This window comes from Leishmania infantum, chromosome 14 (assembly GCF_000002875.2).
Source record: "Leishmania infantum JPCM5 genome chromosome 14".
NCBI classification, from domain to species: Eukaryota; Euglenozoa; class Kinetoplastea; order Trypanosomatida; family Trypanosomatidae; genus Leishmania; species Leishmania infantum.
The window spans coordinates 307,991-330,413 of NC_009398.2; the positions used below are offsets into that span (position 1 = coordinate 307,991).

At 62.4% G+C, this 22,423-nt stretch overlaps 4 protein-coding genes across 4 annotated transcripts; all 4 read right to left on the reverse strand.

Moving 5' to 3' along the window:
* Window positions 1–636: 636 nt before the first annotated feature.
* Window positions 637–1,890, reverse strand: LINJ_14_0820 (guanine nucleotide-binding protein-like protein; the record flags this gene model as incomplete). The annotated part of the gene is made up of 1 exon (XM_001464224.2): window positions 637–1,890. The coding sequence occupies one exon, from the start codon at window positions 1,888–1,890 to the stop codon at window positions 637–639; it is 1,254 nt and encodes a 417-aa protein (XP_001464261.2).
* A 2,570-nt stretch (window positions 1,891–4,460) lies between these two features.
* LINJ_14_0830 (hypothetical protein, unknown function) lies at window positions 4,461–5,654 on the reverse strand (the record flags this gene model as incomplete). Its single annotated transcript, XM_001464225.1, has 1 exon — window positions 4,461–5,654. The coding sequence occupies one exon, from the start codon at window positions 5,652–5,654 to the stop codon at window positions 4,461–4,463; it is 1,194 nt and encodes a 397-aa protein (XP_001464262.1).
* A 979-nt stretch (window positions 5,655–6,633) lies between these two features.
* Window positions 6,634–7,194, reverse strand: LINJ_14_0840 (conserved hypothetical protein; the record flags this gene model as incomplete). The annotated part of the gene is made up of 1 exon (XM_001464226.1): window positions 6,634–7,194. One exon carries the CDS (start codon window positions 7,192–7,194, stop codon window positions 6,634–6,636), a length of 561 nt encoding a protein of 186 aa, XP_001464263.1.
* Window positions 7,195–7,854: 660 nt separating this feature from the next.
* LINJ_14_0850 (conserved hypothetical protein) lies at window positions 7,855–20,601 on the reverse strand (the record flags this gene model as incomplete). The annotated part of the gene is made up of 1 exon (XM_001464227.2): window positions 7,855–20,601. A coding segment is annotated over one exon (12,747 nt), but the record flags the coding sequence as incomplete, so codon positions are not given.
* Between the last annotated feature and the right edge of the window lie 1,822 nt (window positions 20,602–22,423).

The window sequence follows — 22,423 nt, forward strand, 5'->3', positions numbered from 1 at the left end:
GCATGCGCGCGCAGAGCGGCCCAAGGCAGAGGACAAGCTCTACGCGCCTGTTGGAGGCCCTCTACACCGACGCAGGTCTGCATCTGCTGTCTTCTCTTCACGTTCCTTTCAGCTCCCTCTCTGAATCTGAGCCACCTCACCGGAACAACCGGAGAAAGTGAGATGCGGTGCGCCCGCCCTCCCCGCGGGAGGGGGGGGGGCTCGTCTCTCCCATTCCTTTCGCGATTTCGCTTTTGCAGAGAATGCCAGAGAGCGTGCACGCGTGTGCCCGTGTGCTCCTGCGCGCCCCTCCACCGTCCACTGTCCACCACCACCACGACACACACACAAAATACATAACACCAGCGCTTCCGCAGACACTCAACATAGCCAACAAAGAGCGCGAAGAAGGGGAAAAACGAGGAAAGGGTGCACGCGGGATAAGGAGACGTGGGCGAGAGGGAGCTGCTGCACGACGCCATACGTGCACGGCATTACGGCGCTCTCTCTCTCTCGCTCACACAAACACATACACATGTATGCATATATGTGTACATACAGATGCATATATATAAATAGAGAGGACACCGAAAGGGGTGGGGTAGTGGGGGGGGCTGAAGGCGGCGAGATAAAAAGCACCATCATCCTTGTCGCTTGTCAGCACCCCCACCCTCCACTACATGCAGGCGAGGCTTCGTATGCACCGGAACCCGCTTCAGAGCTGCCGAAGCCTCTTAGGTCCAGCGTCTTCTTGGCATGTGAAGACGGCTGCCGCTGCAACCGGCCAGCCGAAGGAGAGGCGCCGGTATACCCGCTCACCAGCGGCGTCGACACCACGCGTGACAGTGGCAATGAAGCACCGTCTCCGTCGGGCCAGCCGCGGCGTCCCTCAGCGCCATCCGTCAAATCCGCCGAAGAGGCAGAGGCAACGGCAGCTGCCGTTTGCATCTGCGCCTCTCGCACTGAGGCACCACTGACGTGGCTGCTGCACCTTGTCTGATATCTGCCGGAGAAAATGCCGTTGTTATGCAGCGATGCTGCTTGCACGGCATCTACAGCGAGTATGAGGTGCGTGAAGGCTTCCAGCACTCCTTTCCCTGATAGCGCCGACGTCATAAAGTTTCGCATGCCCATCGCGTGTGAGATGCGATCCGCTTCCTGCTGCAGCGCCTCGAGCGAGCCCGCAGTCGTCGACGTTGCGGCTGCGTTCGCGTCCAGCAAGTCCAGCTTAGCGCCAACGACGACGCACACGCAGTTGTCGCGCGCCAGCTGTGTCACCTGCGCTGCCCAACGTGGAACGCTCAGCAGTGACTCGTGCCGTGTCACATCGTACACGATGATGGCGCCGACCGCGTTGCGGTAGAAGGCGTTGCTGATGACGCCCGCGTTGCGCTCCTGGCCGGCAGTATCCCAGAGCTGCAGCACGACTGTCTCGGTGACGCCGACAGGCCCAGATGGAATTCCGACCTCCCGAGAGCAGAACTCCACCCCGATCGTGGAGGGCAGCGCCGGGTCGTACTCGTTGTAGCAGTACCGGTGCATGAGATTCGACTTGCCCACGCCTGCCTCGCCGACGATAAGCACCTTGTACGTCCGCAGAAATTCGTTGTGCCGGCCGACCGCGGATGGCATGAGCAGCGCTCCGCCAGCGTTTGCAAATGCATCACTTCCGATCGAGATGCTAAGAGGACGCGGACTGGCGACGTGGGTGCTGCTTGCCGGCGGTGCAATCGCACCTGCGTCAAAGGAGATCGACGGGCCACCCACGGACACGATCGAAGAGGCGGCGGCGTGGGATGCCGTAACCAGCGAGGAAGACGGCGCACCAATCACCGAGGCCCGGTGGGCGGTCGCTACGCTCTCCATGTCCTGCAAGTGGTCAGCATCGCGGGCGTCATCCTGCTTGTCCATCGGGTCCTGCGATGCACACGGATGGGGGCGCGTCAGCTTGCGTGCAGTGCCGTTTCTCTTTCGAGGAGAAGAAGCAAGTCTCTCCCTTGTCGATGTGAATGACTAAGAGGGGGTATTATCACCGCCCCCTCCCCCCCCACAGCGCGACACACACACACACACACACCTGACGACTGTCAAGGCAACACCTCGAGCGAGAGGTAGCAAAAAATATATGAGAAGGAACCGCAGCGGGCGGCCCACGGCTGCTAGCAAGATGGCTACGATAAAGAGGCAAACACAAGAGCAAGCGATGGCCCACGACTGCAGAGACGTGACGCAGAGAGCAGCGCTCTGCCCCGCTGTGACACCACACACGACACACACACACACACACACACACGAGAAAAGGAAACACCTGACACAAACGCGCGCACACTCTCCCTCCCCGCATCGTCAAGATAGCCGAGGCACGTAGGTGGGGTGGGCGGGGTTGGGTTCAGGCAGGGAAGGGGGGGGCGCTGAGGATTGGATCAAGTGAAGACCATCGAGCACGAGTGGGTGATGGTGGGGTGGAGACGTGTAAAGATACTCAATATCTGCAGACATCCAGACGTCAATGACATTTGGCCGAAAGCAGTGGAAGGACCGCAGAAAGGCGGAAAATGTGCGCGTGCGCCGGAGACCACACACACAGAAAAGGAAAAGGTGGCGTGTGCACCCCTTTACATCACGAGGCGGCCAAAGCGGGCGATAAGTCGAAGTGCTGAGGGAAAGGCGTATGATACGAGAAGAGGAAGGCATTATGTGTAAGAGTGGCACCGGCGGACCATGTTGCTGCAGGGGGAGACCGACGATGATGGTGAGCATGTGCGGCCATCACGTCGATCATTTCATTGCATCCTCTGTGACCCTTGTTCCGCTACGCGTGCGATCCGCGTTTTTTTTTGTCCGATGTGTCCGCTGCGTGGCGAACGAATGCGATGGCCTCCCTTACCCTCAAGTGGCAGAAAAGGAGAGGAGGGATAGCAGCTGAGCGTCGATGCGGCCGTTGCCTTATTGCCCTTTGCTCGATTGCACCGCTGTGCCTTGGAGAGCGGCACCGGCAGGGTACATAGACAAGAGAAATACCGGCAGCCTTACGCGCACACATACACCTAATACATGCCCATACCATACACATGCACGTGTGTACATCATCCACACACCGGCACACACAGAGGGAGAGAGGGAGGGAGAGCGCGGCGCAAGCCAGCAAGAGAGAATCCCACGACAAGGAAGACAAGAGAACACAGACAACGGCACAACAACAGCAACCAAACGTACAACAATGCGAATAGGGCCGCCAGGGGTGGTGGTGGCGAGCGAGGGGAGGGGAGAGCAAAAAAGGAAACGAACACACCGGAATAATAAAACAAAGTGGAATAGCAGCCGTGCGGGGCACGCGAGGATGAGGAGCGTAACACACAAGGGGGGGGGAAGGGGAGGGGAGTGTGCACCGTTTGTTTATGGACGTCCTCATCGGGCGTGTAAACGCAGTCGACGATACGCCTCGTCGAACATGCAGGCCTCCGAGCAGAGCCACAAAACCGGAGAGTCGGTGGTGGGGTGGTGTATGAGTTGCTGCCTGGTAAGCCGACAGCAAGAGGAAGACACGAGACCGCAAAACGAAAGGGATGAATAGGAAATAATCATGACAGACAGAGGCGGGGGAGCAGCGGTATCGTTCGCCCGCTGGAGCACTTGCTGCTGCCGTCTTGCCGCTCTTCACACACAGCATCAGCGGGGCGTGCAATGAAAGATGGAAGAACAAGGGAGGGGGGGGGGTAACACACATACACATAGACATGTAATCACAGAGAACCAAAAAATGTTTTTTTTTTTCCTTTCAGCGTGCCCGCTCTGCCATGAGCATGACAGCAAAGATTGCGGATGCACAGCCGTAGTTCGCCCTGGCCCGGCTGCACTGCGGCTACGCCAAGGCACCAGGCCAATCAGCGCTGTGGGGCGTCGTTGAGCTCATTGCCATTCCACCGCATGCAGCGCAGGCTCAGTCCAGGATCGCGCCCGGCATCATCGCTGCAACGCAGCGAACGCAGAAACGCCGCTGGGGAAAGCATGCCCATGACCGCACGTCTCCTTCGGCACAGCGCCAGTCCAGGCCTGTCCGCCGGGCACTGAGACTCCGCCAGCCGTGCCCGAGGGGTAGGCTGCAGGCTACCTGGCTTGCCCCATAGCGAGTGGGAAGAGGAGGGGAGGGCACTGGGCCGCGTGATATTGCGGGGTGAGGTGGCCGGCATCATCGCCACGGAAGAGGGAGAAAAGACACACGCGAGAAGAGGGACATTCCCATCACGCAAAGAGGCACAGATGCCATGGTGCTTGCCGGGCGAGGATTCGACATACTGGGGATGGGAGCCGAAAAGGGCAGAGGGCGATAAGCACATCACCCACCTCTGGGACGCGCAGACAGGCACGCACAGCCACGCACAGACGGATATACCTATGCATGCTGAAGAATGCAGAGATGAGCGCACGCCCTCCCCCTCCTCCCTCCCCTCACCGCCTCTGCCCGGCATTCCGCCGTTGAATCAGAAGGCGAAGAGAAAAGCTCCAAAGAGGGTCGACACAAACAGGGACATCATCGCCACGGCTCCCCTCGCACTGTTCTCGTTACTCGGGATGTCGTTGCCTACTTCGGCGGCCACGATCAGGCAGTCTTCGCGCAACCTGCCCTCCTGCAGCGCCCTCATGAGAGCCGCCTTCGAGTCCCGGCTGTTAGCCATGAGGCAGCGACGCCGCAGATCTTCTTCTGACAGCGTCGTCGATGTGACACTTTTGACATCAGCGGACACGAGCACCGCGGCGGCGACGCCATCGCTGCGACGCTCGATGGCGTCGTGCTCCGCATCCGCTACTTCAATGACCGGCTGCGGTGCCGCGGCTAGGCTGCGCACACCTTGTTCTGGCTGTCTTAGGAGCACCGATAAACCGTGACCGCGGTGCACATGGCTGTGGCCAGCGCGCCTGCGCCCGTGCAGGCCACCTCTACTGTGACCATGAGCCGAATGCTCCCGCGACCGCCGGCTGTAATGCGGCGCCCTACGCTGCCGCGAGGCATGCGTGCCGACGCCGTGCTCGTGGCCTTCGACCTTGTCCTCGGCGACAGCCTCCTCCTCGAAGCGGATCACAAGACGGAGGGAGTCGAGAGGGATGCGGGGCGGCTCCGCGCCAGCGTATGTTGCGGCCGCATTGTCAACGGCTCCGTCTGCCATTGCCTTGCGTTTCTGGGGCGACGTGGTGGCTGCTGGTGTACAGCGTTCGGTACGACAGTGGCGCTTCTTCAGGAGAGCTGCGTTCTGTGGCGCGTGAACAGTGGCGTGGCCACGATGATGGTCACCAGCCGGTGTTGAATTCAGACCCGGGTGGACGCGGGACTGTGCTCCTCGTGGCGATGACGACCCGCACTCGAGGGTTTCCTCACGGGCCTCCGTTAGCGGTGCGAAGCGCCGCGGGCGCGGGTGTGCGATCTTCTTGCCGTCTCTAGGGATCAGCTGATCGCCGTCGAGGAGGTACCACTTCTGCTCGTTCATCTCGCGCACCATCTGTCTGCGCAGCGCATGCGCGTTCAATTCCTTCACATCCAACGCCGCTTTTACCGCTGCGCTCGCCAACCGTGCTGACCGAACGTGCGTGTCCTCATGCGCCGTGACAGGATGATCGTCCACCGCCTTCGCTGCGAGTGAGGCGCTGGAGCACGTCGCGGGAAGCAGGAGCGCCAGCATCAGTGCTACCTCCAGAACACGCAGCAAAACGTGACCGCTGCGCCGGTGTCTCCTGACCCTCGCCGCACTTGATGAGGTCTTCCAAGCAGCCATCGGGCCCAGAGCTTGGAGGAAGGCACCAACCAGTCGCACTCGTCAACGTCTGGCGAAAACAGAGGAGAAGGGGAAGACACGTTACAGATTCGAGCGTGCAGCAAGGGAGGGGATGCAGAGCTGGCGGGACACACACACACACACACTCCACGCATGCAGACACCCGAACTCCAGCATCAGGAGCGTGTGTGCCATGAGGGGTCGTGGTAAGACCCGAGGAGGGAGGATAGAAGAAGAGAGACAGTAAAGGTACAACGAGAGAGAAGGGACAGTCAAAGACGCGAGTTCTGACCGTCATCACCTGCACACACACTCACACACAGATATGCATACATCCGTAGCCAAGGCGGGGTACATGTCCTGGGCACCTTGAAAGTCAAAAAAAAAACCGCACACTGTTGTAGGCGAAAAGAGACGCTGCGCCGCCAGTGAAGTTGTCATGCGCCCACGACCGCTAGCGCGTGCTCTCGCTCTTCCGTCTTTCTTGCACGTCTTGTTCGATCTCCTTTGTTATGGAAAGGCACGACATGGTGGAGGACATCCGCCCCTCCCCGACAGCGTTAAGGGCGAGCATACCCGCATAACGAGCTCGTCAGGCGGTGATGCTGCGGACCACCCAACGCCGGTGCAGCGATGCACAACAACAAAACATGCCCGCATTCGACGGCTCCAGAAATGGGTGCCGCCGTCCTTCACCACATCAAGGGCAGCATTCGAGGCATTCACAGACACGCAGACACATCGGAAACGACACAACAACATCAACAACAGAAATGCACGTCTGCATCATTCGCCAGCCCCGGTACGTCGACGTTAGGGAAGGAGGGGAAGAAGGAGGAGGAAGGGAGAGGGGTCGTGCGTACGCACGCACGCACACCTGTCGGGGCTACTTCTCCGTCTGAGGGGCCTCCATCATCTCTAGAAAAGCTGAGGCCCCTTCCACCTTATCCCAGTCCTTTGGGTAGTACAAGTCGTAGCCATCATTGGCCGTGAAGACCGGGTTCGGGTGCCTGTCTGCGTGGAAGTCCTTCAGCAGTACACCGTCGTACTTGTCGAGCTCGCCTAACACCGTCGGCTCGTAGACCACCTCACGGATGCGCAGTATTGTAGCCGCGTGCTGCGCGTCCACCCATCGCAAGCGTCGGCGCCCTGGCGTGGAGAAGAGCGACACCACATTGCGCATACGCTTCTGTTCTTCAACGTCCGCGGTCACCCGCACGTGCTCCAGCAGCGGCCGGCCAACGGCGGTAAAACGCGGTCCGCCGACCATGAGCACCTTCTTGAGCGCTATTCGGCTCCCAATGGGCGCGCGCAGACGCTGAACAGCGATGACGTCGCCGGGGCTGATCTTGTACTGGTGATTGCCGCAGTACACGATAGCAAACTTGGGCCCCTCGATGAGGGGCTGCAGCGCCTTGGCGATCGTGGGGTTGGCAGATCGCAACATGGCCGACTTGACTAGGGAGGGAAGGAGCAAAGGACAACAAATCAAATAGTGGGGGGGGGGCGCGCGCGCGGAGACTTAGCCCAAGCGTGCGCTCCATCCACAGTGTTGACGAGGTACAGCCGCCCGGGGTGCGTGATGCGGTCGTGTGTGGGGCGCAACGGAGACAGCGCCACACGAGCCGCGTGCGTTTTGCGTCACTTATTCGGATAAAGAGAAGAAACAATCCGGCGAGGAGACAAGGTGTGGGGATGACGGAGCAGTTTCGACCTGCAGTGGTCAGATGAATGACGGGCGATATGCGCAGGCATGAAAGACACGCCACCCCTCCCGGCGCTAAAGTGCGTGCGTGGCGGGTGGTCATGAGTGTTCGGGGCGGACGCACAGCCCGAGAGAAAAGAGGAAGGGAGGGAGCCTTCTGGAGTGCACTTCTCCTCCACAATGCTTGGTCGGTCGACGGAGCAACACTGCTATGGAGAGAGCGAGTGCTCCCACTGGCAAAACACATCGACAGAGAGAGAGAGGGTTGAAGAGAGTTTCAAGTGTGACGGCACGCGTGCTCACTTCGTGCTGCGCCGGCACCTCGCCGTTTCCCTTCTTCCCTTGCCAGTGCCGCCTTTCTCAGGAAACATGGCGGCACGCGAAAGGGTGCGCAGGACGCCCTTAAAGCGAGGTGTAGCGCTGCCGGTACTCGTTGGGCGTCAGCCGCTTTCGCTCCGTGGTGCCTGGCGGACTTGCCGCGCTGCTGTGGCTGCCGGGGTGGGGGTCCCACAGGAGGGCAATGGGGCTTCTGTAGCCTTCCAGCAGCGTCGGGTCGCGTGCCTGCCACGCCCGCGATGGCGTTCGCAGTGGGGACCGGGATGACCACGACGCCGTGGCCATGGGCAGTGGAGGCGGAGGTTGGGGCAGACGTGCGGCGGCTGCGATCCCGTTCCCGTTGCACATTTCTTCTTGCGCCACAAGCTTCTGCAGGGTCGATACCACCTGCTGGTCCGCTGCGTGCACCTCTTCAAGCTGGTGAACGCGTTCCTCAAGGCTGGCGATGTGGCGCGCCTTGCGCTGCAGCTCATAGCGCAGCCCTAGCGGGTCGTCGACAGAGACGACCACCATCTCCGGTTGTGCTCGTGGCCCAGCACTCGCGGCCTGCACGGGGGCAACGGCGTCCGGCGCAGGGGGTTGACCGTGACGCTTTTCCCGGCCTCGGCTTCTTCTCTCGTTTTTTCGTTCCGACCCCACCGTAGGGGTGCCGGCAGCAGTTGGCGACGGGGACACCCGTGAGGGTGTCTGCTGCGGCTGCCGCACCGCGCCGATGATGCTACACGCGCCCACCATCAGCTGTGTCTTTGCTTCCATCCACTTCAATAAGCACGTCTCGCGCGCTGACAACCAGCTTCGGGCGCGTTGCTGTGCGTGCGCCTCCTGAGCTGCCCGCGCGCGCAGGAGCTGCCTGTTGGCCTCCTCCGCGGCCTGCATCGCGGCAAGCGTGCGTGCATGCGCCTGCTCCTCGCGTCGAAGAGCATCGGCAATGTCTTGAGCTCGCTGCTCAGCTCGGCTTACTTGACCTTGAGCACTCACAAGCGCCGCCTTGTGTGCTGCTGTGTCGGCGGCTCGCGCCAACTTCTCGGACTGCAACTCTTCCTCTAAGCGCCGCCGAAGCTCATCATGGGCAGACCTGCCCTCCTGTAACGTGGCTATGGTGCGCATATGTGTCTCTGCCTCTCGACGGAGAGCATCCTCAGCCTTCTCCACAGCTTCTTGCTGTTGTGCACGCGCTGCCTCCAGCTCCACTTTCAACGTTTCTATGCGGTCTCGTTGTCGGGAGTGCTCATCCGCGCCGAGCTCCGCGAGATGTAGCCTTTCCAGTACGGCCTCGAAACGCCGGTGCAGCTCCTCCTTCTCCGACTGAGCCTCCTGCAGAGCGGCGGTCGTGCGCTCGTGAGTCTCCCGCTCGCGGCGCAGATCATCCAGCGCAAGATGGGCGGCCTGCTCAGCGTCCGCAAGCTTGCGAGTGACTTCTTCCAAAGCGGTCCTGTGCCCTTCGGCCCTGACTGCTTGCGCACGTTGCATGGCGTGCAGCTCGTCCTCGGAGCGCTGCAGCCGCTCGCTGCTTGCCCGGCGCTGTGCCTCCATCGCAGCGCCGGCGTCCGCGGCGGCCTCCTCGTACTCGCGGCGCAAGGCGCGTTCGCGCTCATCGGCGTCCTGTTGCCACTGTTTGTGAGCAGCGCGGGCGCTGGATAGCTCTTCCTCTAGCACCAACACTCGATCCGTCAGCGCTTTTTGAGCCGACTCCCGCGCTGCCGCTTGCGTCTCGGCGATGATGCATCGGTGCCGGTGTTCCCTGCTGTCTGCCTCCGCAGTGCGTAGCTGGTCCGTCGTGGACTCGATGCGCTGTCGCAAGGCGGCGATTTGCAACTGCGCGGCCTGCGCCTCAGCTGCGGCGTGCGCCAGTGCTTCCTTCTCTCGCTGAAGGGCCCTGTCGCGCTCACAACGCAACTGCTGCTGAGCCTCTTCACCGTCACGCATAAGGCGATCCTGTGTAGCCATATATGCGGCTGCTGAGTCGGCTGCTGCTGCTGCTCGAGCGCGGCGCTCGGCATCGAGCTCCCCCTTCAAGTGCCTCTGCAACTCTTCGCTGGCTGCCTGTGCCGCGTGCATGGCAGTGAGTGTCTGCATGTGCGACTCTAATTCTCGACGGAGGGCCTCTTCACGCTGATCCGAGTCGTGCTCTTTCTGCCGCTGCTGCACTTGCGCTATAGCCCGCTCGTTCTCTAGCGCCTCCAGCTGCTCCCGAAGCACACGCCGCTCACGCTCAAGGACTCTGATACCGTCCTCGGCTGCCACGCGCTGGGCGTGCTCCTCTGCCGCGTGCGCTTCGACGACATGCAGCTGCTCCATAAGGGTGTTGATGCGTTGCTGCTCTCTCGGTGAGGCAGGTGGTAGTTCACCGTCGCCGGTGGTCAAGTTGAGCCGGGGCACCTCCGCCGCTGGAGGAGGAAAGGACTCGAGTGACGGCGGCGGCGCTGGTGGTGGCGCTGCTCTGGCTTCATCCCGCGCAGAGCGCTCTACGCACGGCAAGGGCCCAGTGCCGCTGGAAAGCGGCGAGAGGCTGCGACTTCGGCTGCGACTCGCACGTGCGCTTCGTCGCTGCTCGCTCTCTAGCCGCTGCGTGAGCTGGTCCACCTGCACCACGTGGGCGTGCCGTTCGGCGTCGAGCAGGGCTCGCCACTGGCCCATGCGGAAATTGGCGTTGCGCAGCTCATCCTCGAGCTCGTGAACGCGGCGCAGAGGCTGCGTGCGCAGCGACGACGGCGATGAATCCGCTGAGGACGGAGGCGGAGTTGCAGCAGGAACAGATGCGACAGGTGCGGCGGCAGCTTTAGACTCGCCAACAACCGTCTCTACCAATGCTGCGGCAGGAGTGCTGGTGAGGCTTCTACTATCTACCTCTTTCGCCCTTTCTTTGCCCGACAGCGTGGAGAACGCTGAGGGCGAGAGCAACAGCTTCTCGGTGCTGGTGGCCACAGTCGCACGCGGCGGCGGCGGTGGCGACGGCGTGGAAAGTCTCTGTTGTTGCTGCTGCGCCTTCTCCTCCGCCACAGTCGCTGCATGCCGGGCGGCACCCAGCGCTGCCTCGGTAGCTGCGAGCTGCTCCGTGAGACATGCCATGGCTTTTGCCTTCTCGTGCAGCTCCTGCTCCACCTGCTGCAGCTGCTGACGCAGCTCAACCACGGCGCTGTTCGAGCCGGAGAGGCGTTGCTGCAAATCTGCCAATGCTGTTACGGCGGCCTCGCTGTTCCGCACCGGTGCCCGCTCCCGCCACGGCGATGACGACGCCGTGGCTGCGGTCCGTACATGCAGGGCTGCCTGCTCCCTTTCAATCGATGACGCCGACGCAGGGCTGCTACCGTTGGCGTCCTCACGCGTCGGCAAGGAAGGCCGACGCGTTGGCAGTACCGCCGCTTTAATCGAGATCGGCTCCTGCCCTGCCGCATCACCCGCTTCGTCAGCATTGCTGGCAATGGCACGCTGGACAGGCAAGACGCTGTCGCAACAGCTTGCACCGTCACTCTCGTGGCTCACGTGCTCTGTTTCGTCATCGCTGGCGGTGACGTGCCGCTCACCGTGCGTGGCCACGTCAGAGTTGGTGCGTTGCACCGTCGGCGGAGGAGAGGAAGAGGAGGAGATGGACGACGACGGAGTCCCGACAGACATGCGACGAGTGACAGAGCTTGTGGAAAGGGTGCCCTCAGGAGATCGGCGAAATGCTAGCGATGCCGGCGGTCGCCGGCACGACGGCTGCGGGAGTGGGGCAGCCGGCAGCATTCGGGGGAGCGGCAAGGAGATGTCGCAAAGGGACCGCTGCAAGTCCGGCGCCTTACCCGTCTGCTGCAGCACGGCCGGCTGCTCCGACAGGTTGTCTTCATGATCAGCATGCGACGCGTCCTCCGCGACTTCAACGTGCTTCCCTGTGAGTTTCGCACCACCCACCGCCATAGCAACGGACCCAGCCACGTCATCTTCCTCATCTTTGGGTGCTTCGAAGCCGCTATTGCTCCTCGCCACCTCTGCATCTGCCGCTGCCGCCGTCGTCGCCGCCGCGTCGGCGATGGCACTGTCTTGCATGTCAGAGTCGTCCTCGCGGATGAGAACGGCATGCGGAGTGCCGCTGTGCACGATGGCCGCTGTGACCGCCGACCCATTCTCGTAGAACCGACTGCGCACCTCGAAGGACGGCTCGGAGGACGCCCCAGAGAACATCTTCGACGATGATGGCGATGGCGACGACAGCGGTGGCGGCATCGAGGAGGACAACGCTGCGGATCCTCGTGACTCCGCAATGGAGGACGTTTGCCGCGCCAAGTGTGGCGAGCGCACTGATGGTGAGGAAAGCGTCGAAGGCGGCGCTTGGCGGTCGTCGCCGTTGCCGTCGCCGTTTTCGCTGTGTCTGCCGTGGTGTTGGCGGCGATCGTGGTAGGGCGTCACCACTTGCGTGCCGTGCAAGCCCGAGTCCGCGCTGGGCGCCGCAAAACCGCTCGCCCTGCTGTGCTGCTGTTCATCCGACGTGTGTGCGTATGTCTCCACGCCATCGGCTGAACCACTGTGCTGCTGCAGCGGCGCGTGTCGCACCTGTGTCAACCACACCATGGGCGTGGTAGAACACGGAGACGACGCTACTACCGCTTCCAGTTCCAATTGCGGTGCCACTGGCGTCGCCTGATTCCACAGAGGAGCTCTCCGAGGGAGCGGTGATGTATCCTTTGGGGTGAGCGGCACGGATGAAGCATGCGACGGCGCCGCTGCTGGATAGGCTGACAGTATAGTCCTTTGCACATCCACGTCTGCGCTGCTGAAGACCGCGTCGGCGACATGCTGCGACGCTACCGACGGTGGTGATGATTGCACAGAGGAGGACGACGGCCGAAGCGGAGGCACGTGCTGCTGCTGCTGCTGCTGCTGCAAGGAGCTCTGCCGAGAGAGCCGCGCCGGCGAGCTTCCAGTGCTGGGGTCACTCGAGGCCCCAAGAATCAGCACGGCAATCGGCGTCGGCGTCGAGCAAGGTGTCTCAGCGGCGATCGTGTTGCTCATGGCCAGCGCCCCAGCAGGCGCAAGGGACATGAGGGTGAGGGCGGTGCTGGTGCGGCGGAAGGACTGCGGCTCCAACGGCGAGAACAGCTGCGACGGCCCGTGGCTGACGACGGAGTGCCGGCGCCGTACGCTGCAGTCACTGCACAACACGGCAGTGGCAGCCAGCTCCACCGACGTCGTCTCCGGTGGCGACAAGCATTGTGAGCCCTGCATGCCTTGGCTGAGAGAGTGCAACAGGAAAGAGCGCGACGTAGCCAGCGCAGACGTGGACGACGGGAGTCGGGAAGGCAGGTCACTGTCATGTGCGATTGCCGAGGGCGGCAGACTCTTTGCGTTGTCTTTGCTGTCTTCTACGTTAGCAGCGCCACTGAGCAGCACAATGATGCGCTGGCACAGCTCCGCGACTCGCTCGCGGCCCTCCTCGGTTTGTGCAAAGTACAGGAGCTGCGGCGAAATACTATCGGCAAGCGGCAAGGTGACCGAGAAGCTCTCGAGCGGGGAGGCCGCAGAGTCGGTCGCCATCATCTTCTCCGGTGCTGCGTCGCCGTGTGGGCTCCCCACGCCCACGTCACCCTTTCCAGGTACGACCTGCGGCGTCGAGGAAAGCGGCGATGGGGAGATTAAGTCCAGCTGCTGCGGTGAGGCCAAGGTGTCAGCACCACCCGCAAGGAACAAGCTACTATCCGGCGCAGCTGTCGTGGGTTCCGCCGCCGTCGGTGCTTTCTCCTCCTCCTGAAGTGCTATGGCCTGCTCATACTGTCGAGCAGCCATGCGCAGTACACTGCATGTTTGATGAATGTCTCCAAGCAAGCGCTGCGTGCTGCGAAGGCGACCGTGCAGCTCTGCGTTTTCGCGTTGCAGTTCTGCCATCTGCTTCGTCAACTGAGACGTCGCCGCCGATGGCACCGCCCTGGCTGACCAGTCTCGGCGCTCGCGGCTGGCAGCGGGAGCTGTGGAGACGGTCGATCTGGTTGTGGGCGGACTGACGCTGCAGCCTCTCTGGACGAGAGGCTGGGCGGGCCCGTTCGGCGCAGCTTCACAGTCTGTGGCTGTTGCGTCGCCTGCACGTGCGTCATCACGTCCCTTCCTTCTCTTCTTCGCCACCTTCTGCTCCATGTCGAGTGTGCGCTGAGCCCACCACGGCAGCACCCAGCGCAGCAGCAGCGCCTCCACCATCATGTGCTTCGCCTCGGTGACAAAAGGGCTCAGCAGCGGACTCTCAACGGCAACGCCGCGGCCCACATGCACCACAAGACGCTTCACCGATGTCCCTGACGCCATCGCGGCGACTTCGGCGCCCCCCTTGGGTGAAAGCGGCGACTCTCCGGCGGTCCGTGCGGTCGATCCCGTCACCGCATCGCCGCTTTCGCGGGCCCCCACCAGGGAAGTGTGCCTTTGGTGGGTCATCCGCTGAGGCTGCTGCTGCGTCGGCCGTGGAGACTGTCGTGGCTGCCTCTCCTCACCCTCCTCCGCGTCCTCCCCATCCCTTGCACTCTTGTTCGACACCGCCGTTTGCAGGCGGCGCAGGAGGGGGACGGCGAAGATGGGCGTGAGAAAGCTCGACCCGTGCGATGAAATCTGCGCTTGCTGCACTCGCCGCTTAGACGCGTCGCTCCCGGACGAGATGACACACAGTGGCGACCCTTCGTAGTCAGCGGCGGCGCTTTCGGCGGCGGTGGCGACACAAAGCGGGGTTGCCACAGCGATGAAGTCGAAGATTCCTGACGGCGACCGCCCCAGGTGTCTACTCTCGGCTGTGTCCGACGCGGCGAACGCAGGGACATCCATCGCCCTTGGTGGCGAGTGGAGCAGGCGCACTGGTAATGCTGCGTCGACGTCACATGACGCGTCGCTGGCACAGTCGTGATGAAGCTCCAGCGCGGCTTCAAAGCCTTGCTTGGAGGCCAGCTGGCAGCCGCGACTGTTGGAGGCAACCGCGCTGGTGGCGTTGCCGCTGCTTCTGTTTCCACTGAAGCAGTTGCCCAGCACTGGCGCGGTCGTGGCCATGTCGGTCCCTGTGCCTGCAGCCAGCGGCACACACGCCTGTGAGCCGAGCATGGTGCCGTCGGTGCACAGACTCGCGAATAATGGTGGCGACCGCTGCAGCCCCAAGGCTGAGGTGGCTGCTTTGACGAAGTCGTTTGTGGCACCGTCCAATGCGCTGCGGCGGCGGCAGCCGGCGCCTTGGGCGGCATCACCTGTCAGACGCATCGCTCGCCCGTCGAAGGCAAAACTTTGCAAGTCGTACGAGTCGGCCGGGTCGACGGAGTCGGCGCTCCAGCCGCCGAGGGCGCGGGCCACAGACCACCGCGCGGGCGTGGGCTGGAGGACGGCGCGCTGCGCGGGCAAGAGGGAGGATGAGTGGGCCGGATCGAAGCTCGCGTTAACGAAGGACAAGGGCACAAAGCCGACACCGCCCCGCCGCGCGCTGCGGACGACAGGCTGCTGCTGCTGCTGGTCTTGCTGCTCTCGTGGCAGCCGGAGCTTCGGAATAGCCGCACCTATTCTCGTCGTCAGAGGCACCGCTGCAGTGAAGGACAGAGGTGGCGCGCTCTCTTGGTATGGCGTGAGCGGTGAGATGACATCCCCCTCTTCTGACGACACACCAGACGACTCCTCATCGTGCGCGCGCGCGCCTGCCTTGCTACCGCCTTCGTGTCTGTTCACTGCTGCTTCCGACGCCACCACTCTATCTTCCGTAGAGGCTGCCGGCACCGTCGCCAACAGCGGTGCGGCGGCGTCAAGCAGATGGGGCAGCATGAGGCACTCCCCGTACATGTCAAGCACCTCGCGTACAAGCTGCCAAAACTGATGCTCTGTGTGCACTCCCTGCGCACTGCCATCGGCGTCGCGCAGGAGCGCCGTGGCGCTGCCACGACGCAGAAAATCATCAAGAGGCCGGCAGAGAGCATGCAGGTGGAGTCTTGCCAGCGCCCATGTCAAGCGACGCATCACTACATCCAACGGCCGCGTGATGCTCTCGAGCACTTCCTGCCGTATATGCAACAAGCACACCACAGACAGCGTCTGCAGGCGATTCAGAACATCGGCGGGAAGGCTAGGGGAGAGGAGGGAGATGGCGGACGGCGCGGAAGTGCGTCTGTGATGAGGTGTCGCGCCATCTTTGCTAACGTCGCGTCGCCCTCGGTGGCCGTCTACGTAGGACGTGGCACTCGCACTGCTCTGGTCGCTGTCGGGGTCGTCGCGCCGCTCGCACTTGCACTCGTCCTCGTCACATGCATCGCTGAAGCCCACACCACTCTCCACCTCCGCGATAATGCCGGCCAGATGCGCAGGGGCGCCGTCGTCGTAGCACAGCATTGGGGCAAGGGCTGCTCGTACAAACGCCAGTGCAGCGCCGTTGGCCAAGGGTAGAAGGTCGTCGCACCGCAGCGCGCCCCACCGCGCCGCTTCGGCGTTCACCTCCGCTGGGGTGCCGCTTGAGTTGTGCTTCTTCTCACTGCCTGCCGCACCGCAATGGATGCTGCTGTGATCGCGCTCCGTGACGGCTGAGCTGCCATCTCGGTGCGTCTGATTATCATGGCCTCGCAGCTGTCGGTAGCAGGCGTACTGCTCCGCCAGCAGACCGGCAAGCAGTACCGCTGTCGCCACGTCCGAGGCGACGCGCACGGCCAGCGCTTGCGTGTAGCGTAGGTAGGCCACCGAGGTGGTGCACAGAGTGGCGGACACAGCGCTAATATTACCAAGACCTTGCTGCTGCTGCTCCTGCTTCGAAGCGTCGTGGGCCCGACCGCCACTGCCCAGCACCTCGGCCGCCAGCAAGCGCCACAGGAAGAGACTTCGAAAAGGCACGACGGACGCGGCAGGCGCGCTGCTGCGGATGAGCTTCTCCCGCTTGTACCGCCTCCCTGACTTGAGGATGCTGCGTGGTGATCCGGCGATAGAGGAGGACCGCTCGGGCGAGGTGGCGCTCGGAAAGTTGGGCGACTGCCGCAGCAGCGGCGATCCAACCCCACTCTCCGCGACGGGGAGTCTGGCGTCCAGCCGCAGCGGTGTAGAAATCGAGGCATCTTCCAGAAAACTAACACGACGACCGTGTGCATTCGGCGAGTGCGCTGACGCCGCTGCTGTCGCTGACGCCGGCAAAGAGTGTATCGGGCGCAGTCCGTGTGATTGGATAGTTGCCTGCTGCGACGGCTGCTGCCCCGCCGCTGCTGAGCGCGGGTGCTCGGGTGTCTGCTCAGGCACCGGGGCTGAACGAGCCCGCGGGGGTGGCGAGCTGAACGTGTCGTGCGCCGCATTCACCGAAGAGCCATCGGCTGCAAAGAAGAGCTGGTTCAGTAGCAAGTAGGGGAGAAGATTAGCGTCAAACATGCTGTCCCGCACCACGGCCTCCATGGCTGCATCCGTGCCACATGCCAGCGCCACCGTGGCGCTGCTTGCGGTTGTGGTGAAGCTTCCGTACACCATAGACGGCGTCACCGCCTGCACACGACCGAGCAAGACGCGCTGGCTGCGCAAGTGGTAGGGCGCTCGTCGACGTCCCGCCGTGGCGGCAACAGCGGACTCATCGTCATGGCTGTCGTCACGCTCTTTGCCTTCCGACGGTTTGGCGGGCGCCGCTGAGCCTTGGTGAGGCGCAACGCTGCCGGATACGGTCGTCTCGAAAAACAGAGGGATCAGCGCGTCGTGCATCCAGTCCATGATGAGCTCCTCTGTCGACTCGTCCTGCACTGCCGGGGGAGGCGGCTCTGTGGGCGGTGCACGGCACGGGGGCCCTCCCTCCTCACGCCGCGGCCGTGCCCGGATACTGCTATCAGTGTTGCGGTCTTGTAGGCTGCAGCTTGGCGAGACGGGCTGATCCGGCGGCGCTGTGGCAGCACCTTTGCCCCAGCCCAGCAGGGCTCGCAGTCCAAGCCCAGAGCTTCCGAAGAAATGTGATCGCCCACCGGCAGCGGCAATCGACGAAGCGCTGCCTGCTTTCGTGAGAACACCTTGCGCAGCATCGAAAGGCACTGCGTCATGGTCGTCGCTGTCGTCATGGTCGTTGCAGAAGAGTGTCTGACGGACCTCGGCGGCCGTAGCGGCGGCGGACCGCAGCGCTGAGGTCTCTGTCAGCGTAAAGAAGAAGGCCGGCACGGAAGGCAAGGCGGCGCTCTCGGCAATCGACACTGGTGTCGCACTGGCACTGGACGTCTGCCGTGGGTCGCGTTGTGGCTGCTGGCGTGCTCCGCGCCGGCGCCGAATGACCAGCGTGACGTACCGAGCCGTCGTCTCCACCTCTGCAGGTGTGCCGGAGACGTGCACGAAGTGCGCAAGTGCCAGCAGCTTCTCCCACAACGCACACTCACGACGTGAGAGACAGCGGCCGCGAATCGACAGCGCTGTCGCGCCTTCGAGGCCGCTCGTTGCCGACGCCGAAGCGCCAGCATCGCCGTTAACGTTGCTTCTACCGCTTCGTACCGCACTTCCTCCGTGCGTGGCGCTGCTGCTGTAGTGGACGCCGCGGCGATTCTGGGCCTCCATGCGACGGCGATGACGATCACGGTACACTTCCGGCACATCGGCCTCGTACCGCACCTTGGAAGCGGACTCTTCCTCCAGCGTCACTGCATCCTCGTCGTTGGCCGTCGAGTGGAGGACGTCCTCCCCGGTCACCTCGAGAAAAACAGCGGTGTAGAAGACAGGCGTGCGGAGAGGGTCGTGCGGGGCGTCTTGATGGTTGCGCAGGCCGTCGTCGGACGCAGGCGCGGCCGCGGCGGTCGTTGTGACCCCCGCGGGACTGATAAGATCCGCCGCTGGAAGGAAGCGAACACGAAGACCGTCGCCGTCACCATCGCTTCTGCTGCTGCTTCTGCTGTCGAGTCGGCAAGAGGTGTAGCGGCGGACAAGTCCCACGACGAGAGGCGTCGTACACATCGTGGGGTTATGCGAGGACGAAGGGGGGAAGTTGAGCAGAGAGCGCAGCGCACGCCATAGAGCGCCTCTTGCCGTCAAGAGGGGTGTTGTGGCGTTGATGTCGGCAATGCCGAGCGCCGGCGTACGTGCAGGCAACTCGGAAGGGTGCCTTGGTGCCGTGATGAGGGGCGTGTGCTTCAGGAGCATTCCAATGTCGGTGGCGATGTCCCCTGATAACGCAAGCCCCTCTATCGAGTCCGCTTCGTCTTGCCAAGCGAAACCACTTGCACTTGCACCGCCCGGGGTGACGGTGGGGAGGAGCACTTGGGCAAGCTGCGTGAGGTACAGATGAACGTCCCCACCTTTTCCGAAGCGCTGACTCGGCGCGTGCTCATCGGTATCACTGTCGCTGGCGATGTTGCCTGCATCGCCGCCTGCGAGATAGAAGCGTGCAAACGACGGGAAGTCTATGGAGGGCGGCTGTCCAGCACCAGCATCGCCGATGTCCGCAGCCAGACGGGTGTGTTGCAGCATATCGCACAGACGCCGTAAAAGGACGTCGATGACGACGCCCGCCTCATCCTCGTCCTCGTCCTCCTCGGCGCCGTCGCCAACTCGGGAAGACGCAGTGGCAGAAGCACTACCCTCTTCTTGTGCATGGCTCGCCGGCGCATCGCTTCTAGCGGCTCCATGCGCTGCAGGCGCATCGTCGTTGGCCCCACCACCTGCGTTTGCCGCGGCGCTCCGCAGTTCTTGCTCGGCGAAAGTCGTCGCGAGGACGTACTGCGCGATGCGAGACGGCCACGAACGCAGAGCAGCGCGTATCTCGGTTGGGTGCAGCGGGCGGACGGCACCGCCACGGGAACACGGAAAGGCGGAGCACCCTCTGGTGTGCGCAGGAGGATCGCCTTCTGAATTATCCGCTGGAGGCGGCAACGTGACAGTTCCATCCTTCATGGTATCTCTCGCCGCAGCGCTGTTGCTGCGGCTTGGCAAGCGCGTTGGTGACGTTGATATGACAGCGGCACGGTTGCCGCCGCGCGGGCGCGGTTGGGATGGGGGTATGCCCTGGTTGGTGTACGTGTAGTACAGTTCCTTTGCCTTGATGCCGCCGCTGGACGCACGAACACGCGGAGACGAGGAGGCCTCTGCGGCGGCGGCGATAGAACTCCTCTGGCTGCGACTACGGGCCTCGGTGTTCCCCCTGCAGCTGTTTTTGTCACCCACTGTCGACGCGGCAGGGTGTCGGGGCGGCGGAGACTGTTCGCCTTCCGCGCTGGCGGCTTGGTTCGTCGTCGTTACCACACGCCGCGCTGCTCTATGTACTTGCGGACTCGCCTCCATCGTTCCTGCTGCTGTGGTGGTGCTGGGGGTACCGAGGGCCTCGCCAATGACCTCAGGCTGATTGGGCAACCGACCTGGCGTGAGCTCGACGTGTAGGAGGCAGCGCAGCAGATGGGCCTCCACCTGCTGCGTGCAGGCGACAAGGTGAACCGCGTTCACGTCGCCATCACTGTCGCCGACTCGCTGCAGTGCCGCGCTGCAAGCCGCCCCGCTGACTGAAGGGGATGAGCGCTTCCTTCTAGCGCCACCCTTCTTGATCGAGTGCAACTCGTCGGCACCTGCGTCGTCGATGGCAGAGGGCACTGTGAGACGATGTTGCACATACCGTGCTATCGCTGTCACCAGCATTGCTGACGCGTCAGCTGACGACACACGCGGCGACGCTGCAGCGCCGAGGGTGCTCGGTGCACTGCTTGCGCATTCTTTCTTGTGCTCAGCGGAGCTACTGGTACCCACGGCAACGCCAGGTGACGGACACGACGAAACAGCAGATTGGGCCCCGCTTGTCTTCGTCCTCGCCACGAAGGGAGTAGCGTTGGCGATGATGTTGTCCCCACGCTTCTGCATCATCCGTCCTCCACCCGCTTCGAGGGCGATGATTGTGCTTCTCTCTTCTGCGTGCTAGCCTGCTTGCTGGCTGGCCTGTGATCGGCGCCAGGCGTGTCGTGCTACTTGAGGATGCAAATGATGAGGGAGGGGGGGGGCTGGCTGATGACGAGCCTTTATGATGATGGGGATGATGACAGTCGTACAAGGTGCATGCCGAAGACAATACATAATAGTAATAGTAATAACAGGAAAGGAGACCACGACAACGCACACAAAGACCGAGGAGGTGACGCGAGAAACACCGAAACAGCGAAGGGCGCGTGAAGGCGCAGCGACAACGAGAAGGAAAACACCACCAACAACGAGAATAAAAGAGAGGGAGAGACAACACGACTGTCTGCACCTAACAGCAGGCAAAAGTAAGCAAGAAACCGAGTCGATTCACCGGTATGTGGGGCTGTTGTTGTGATAGTACCTGGCTCTGCCACTGCAGATGAAAGGCTGGGACGTGGCGGCAGTGGTGATGGTGGTGAAGAGGGAATAGCGAAGGCAGAGGGAGACACAACACGAAGAAACGCAAAAAGGGAAGCCGGAGTCGACTCGAGTTTCCACGTTCCAGAAAAAAAAAGGAAAGCAGAAAAGAAAAAGCGAGCGCGCGTGCACAGAGACGCCGCCGATCACGCACAATCACCGCACACAACGACGACGTTAGCCGCGCAATAAGAGGAGCGAAAACGACAAAGGGAAGAGAGCAAGAGCAAGAGCGAGCAGGCGAGGCTGAGATGAGGGGTGAATCTTTACCTCGCCCCTCTCCCCTCCCCCCACTTCCTCTGTCTGTCACTATCGTGAGGCTCGCGCCTGTTCGCTATGTAAACGCGTATGAGCGCGCAAGAGACACCTCGCCTCACCTCCCCGTTGCTGCTGTTGTGTGTGAGTGTGCGCTCGTCGGTGATTTTTTTTCCTTTTTTTTGTGTTCGGTACGAGTGTGTGCGCCTGCCTCTACACATATGTATACGCGGGGCTTTGGGCGCGACTGCTGCCACCCGACCTCGCACCACAGCGCGTGGCTCGCGGTGACGGGAGAGGGGAAAGAGGGGGCGAGGGCGAGGAAGAGGTTCTAGAAGGATAAAGAGGGAAACTGACGCGATTGGGTGGTGGCGTGCGGGCGGGCGGTGACCGCAGAAGGCGCACAAGAATGCGAGACACGGTGGAGGACGGCTGTGATGGAGTGGGGGGGGGAGGGGGAAAGACGCAGGAGCGATGCACGTCTCCACAGCGTGGGAGTAGAGCATGATAGCCTTGTATCGGTGAGCTGCACACATCGGGTGGTTAGTCCAGTCTCGGCCACCCTCGGTGGTGAAGGAGACAACAGTGAGCACGGTCGAAACACGCAGCCAAACATACGAAGATCATGGACGGGAACAGGGAGGGTGGCAAGCACGCACATCGAAGAAGCGCTCGAGAAGCGACTCTTACGTGAACGCTCCGTGAACCACTCCCTCTCCTGCAATGCGGTTCTGAGTGCTGGAAGGCGGATGCACCACAAACACACGCACATCGACCTACAAACGTATATATATATATATTTAGAGGGTGAGGGGCGCTGATACAGCTGCTGTTCTGCCGTCTTGGCTGTGTCTGCGTGTGCGTGTATGCTTGTGCGTACCGCTGGCATGCGGGGTTCCGCCACTGTATGTGCTGGGCTGGCTTCCCACTCGTTCTTTCGTTGTTCTTTCTTTCTTCTTGAAGTACGTCATAGTTCATTAAGCACAAGTGGGAAAAAAGAAGGGCGGGAGAAAAGGGGTGGGGTGGGGTGGGGGGCTGAGGAAAGGGTAGGGCACATCAAAGTCCGCGGCGGGCAGCCAAAGAAAGACACGCAACGTGCCACACTGGC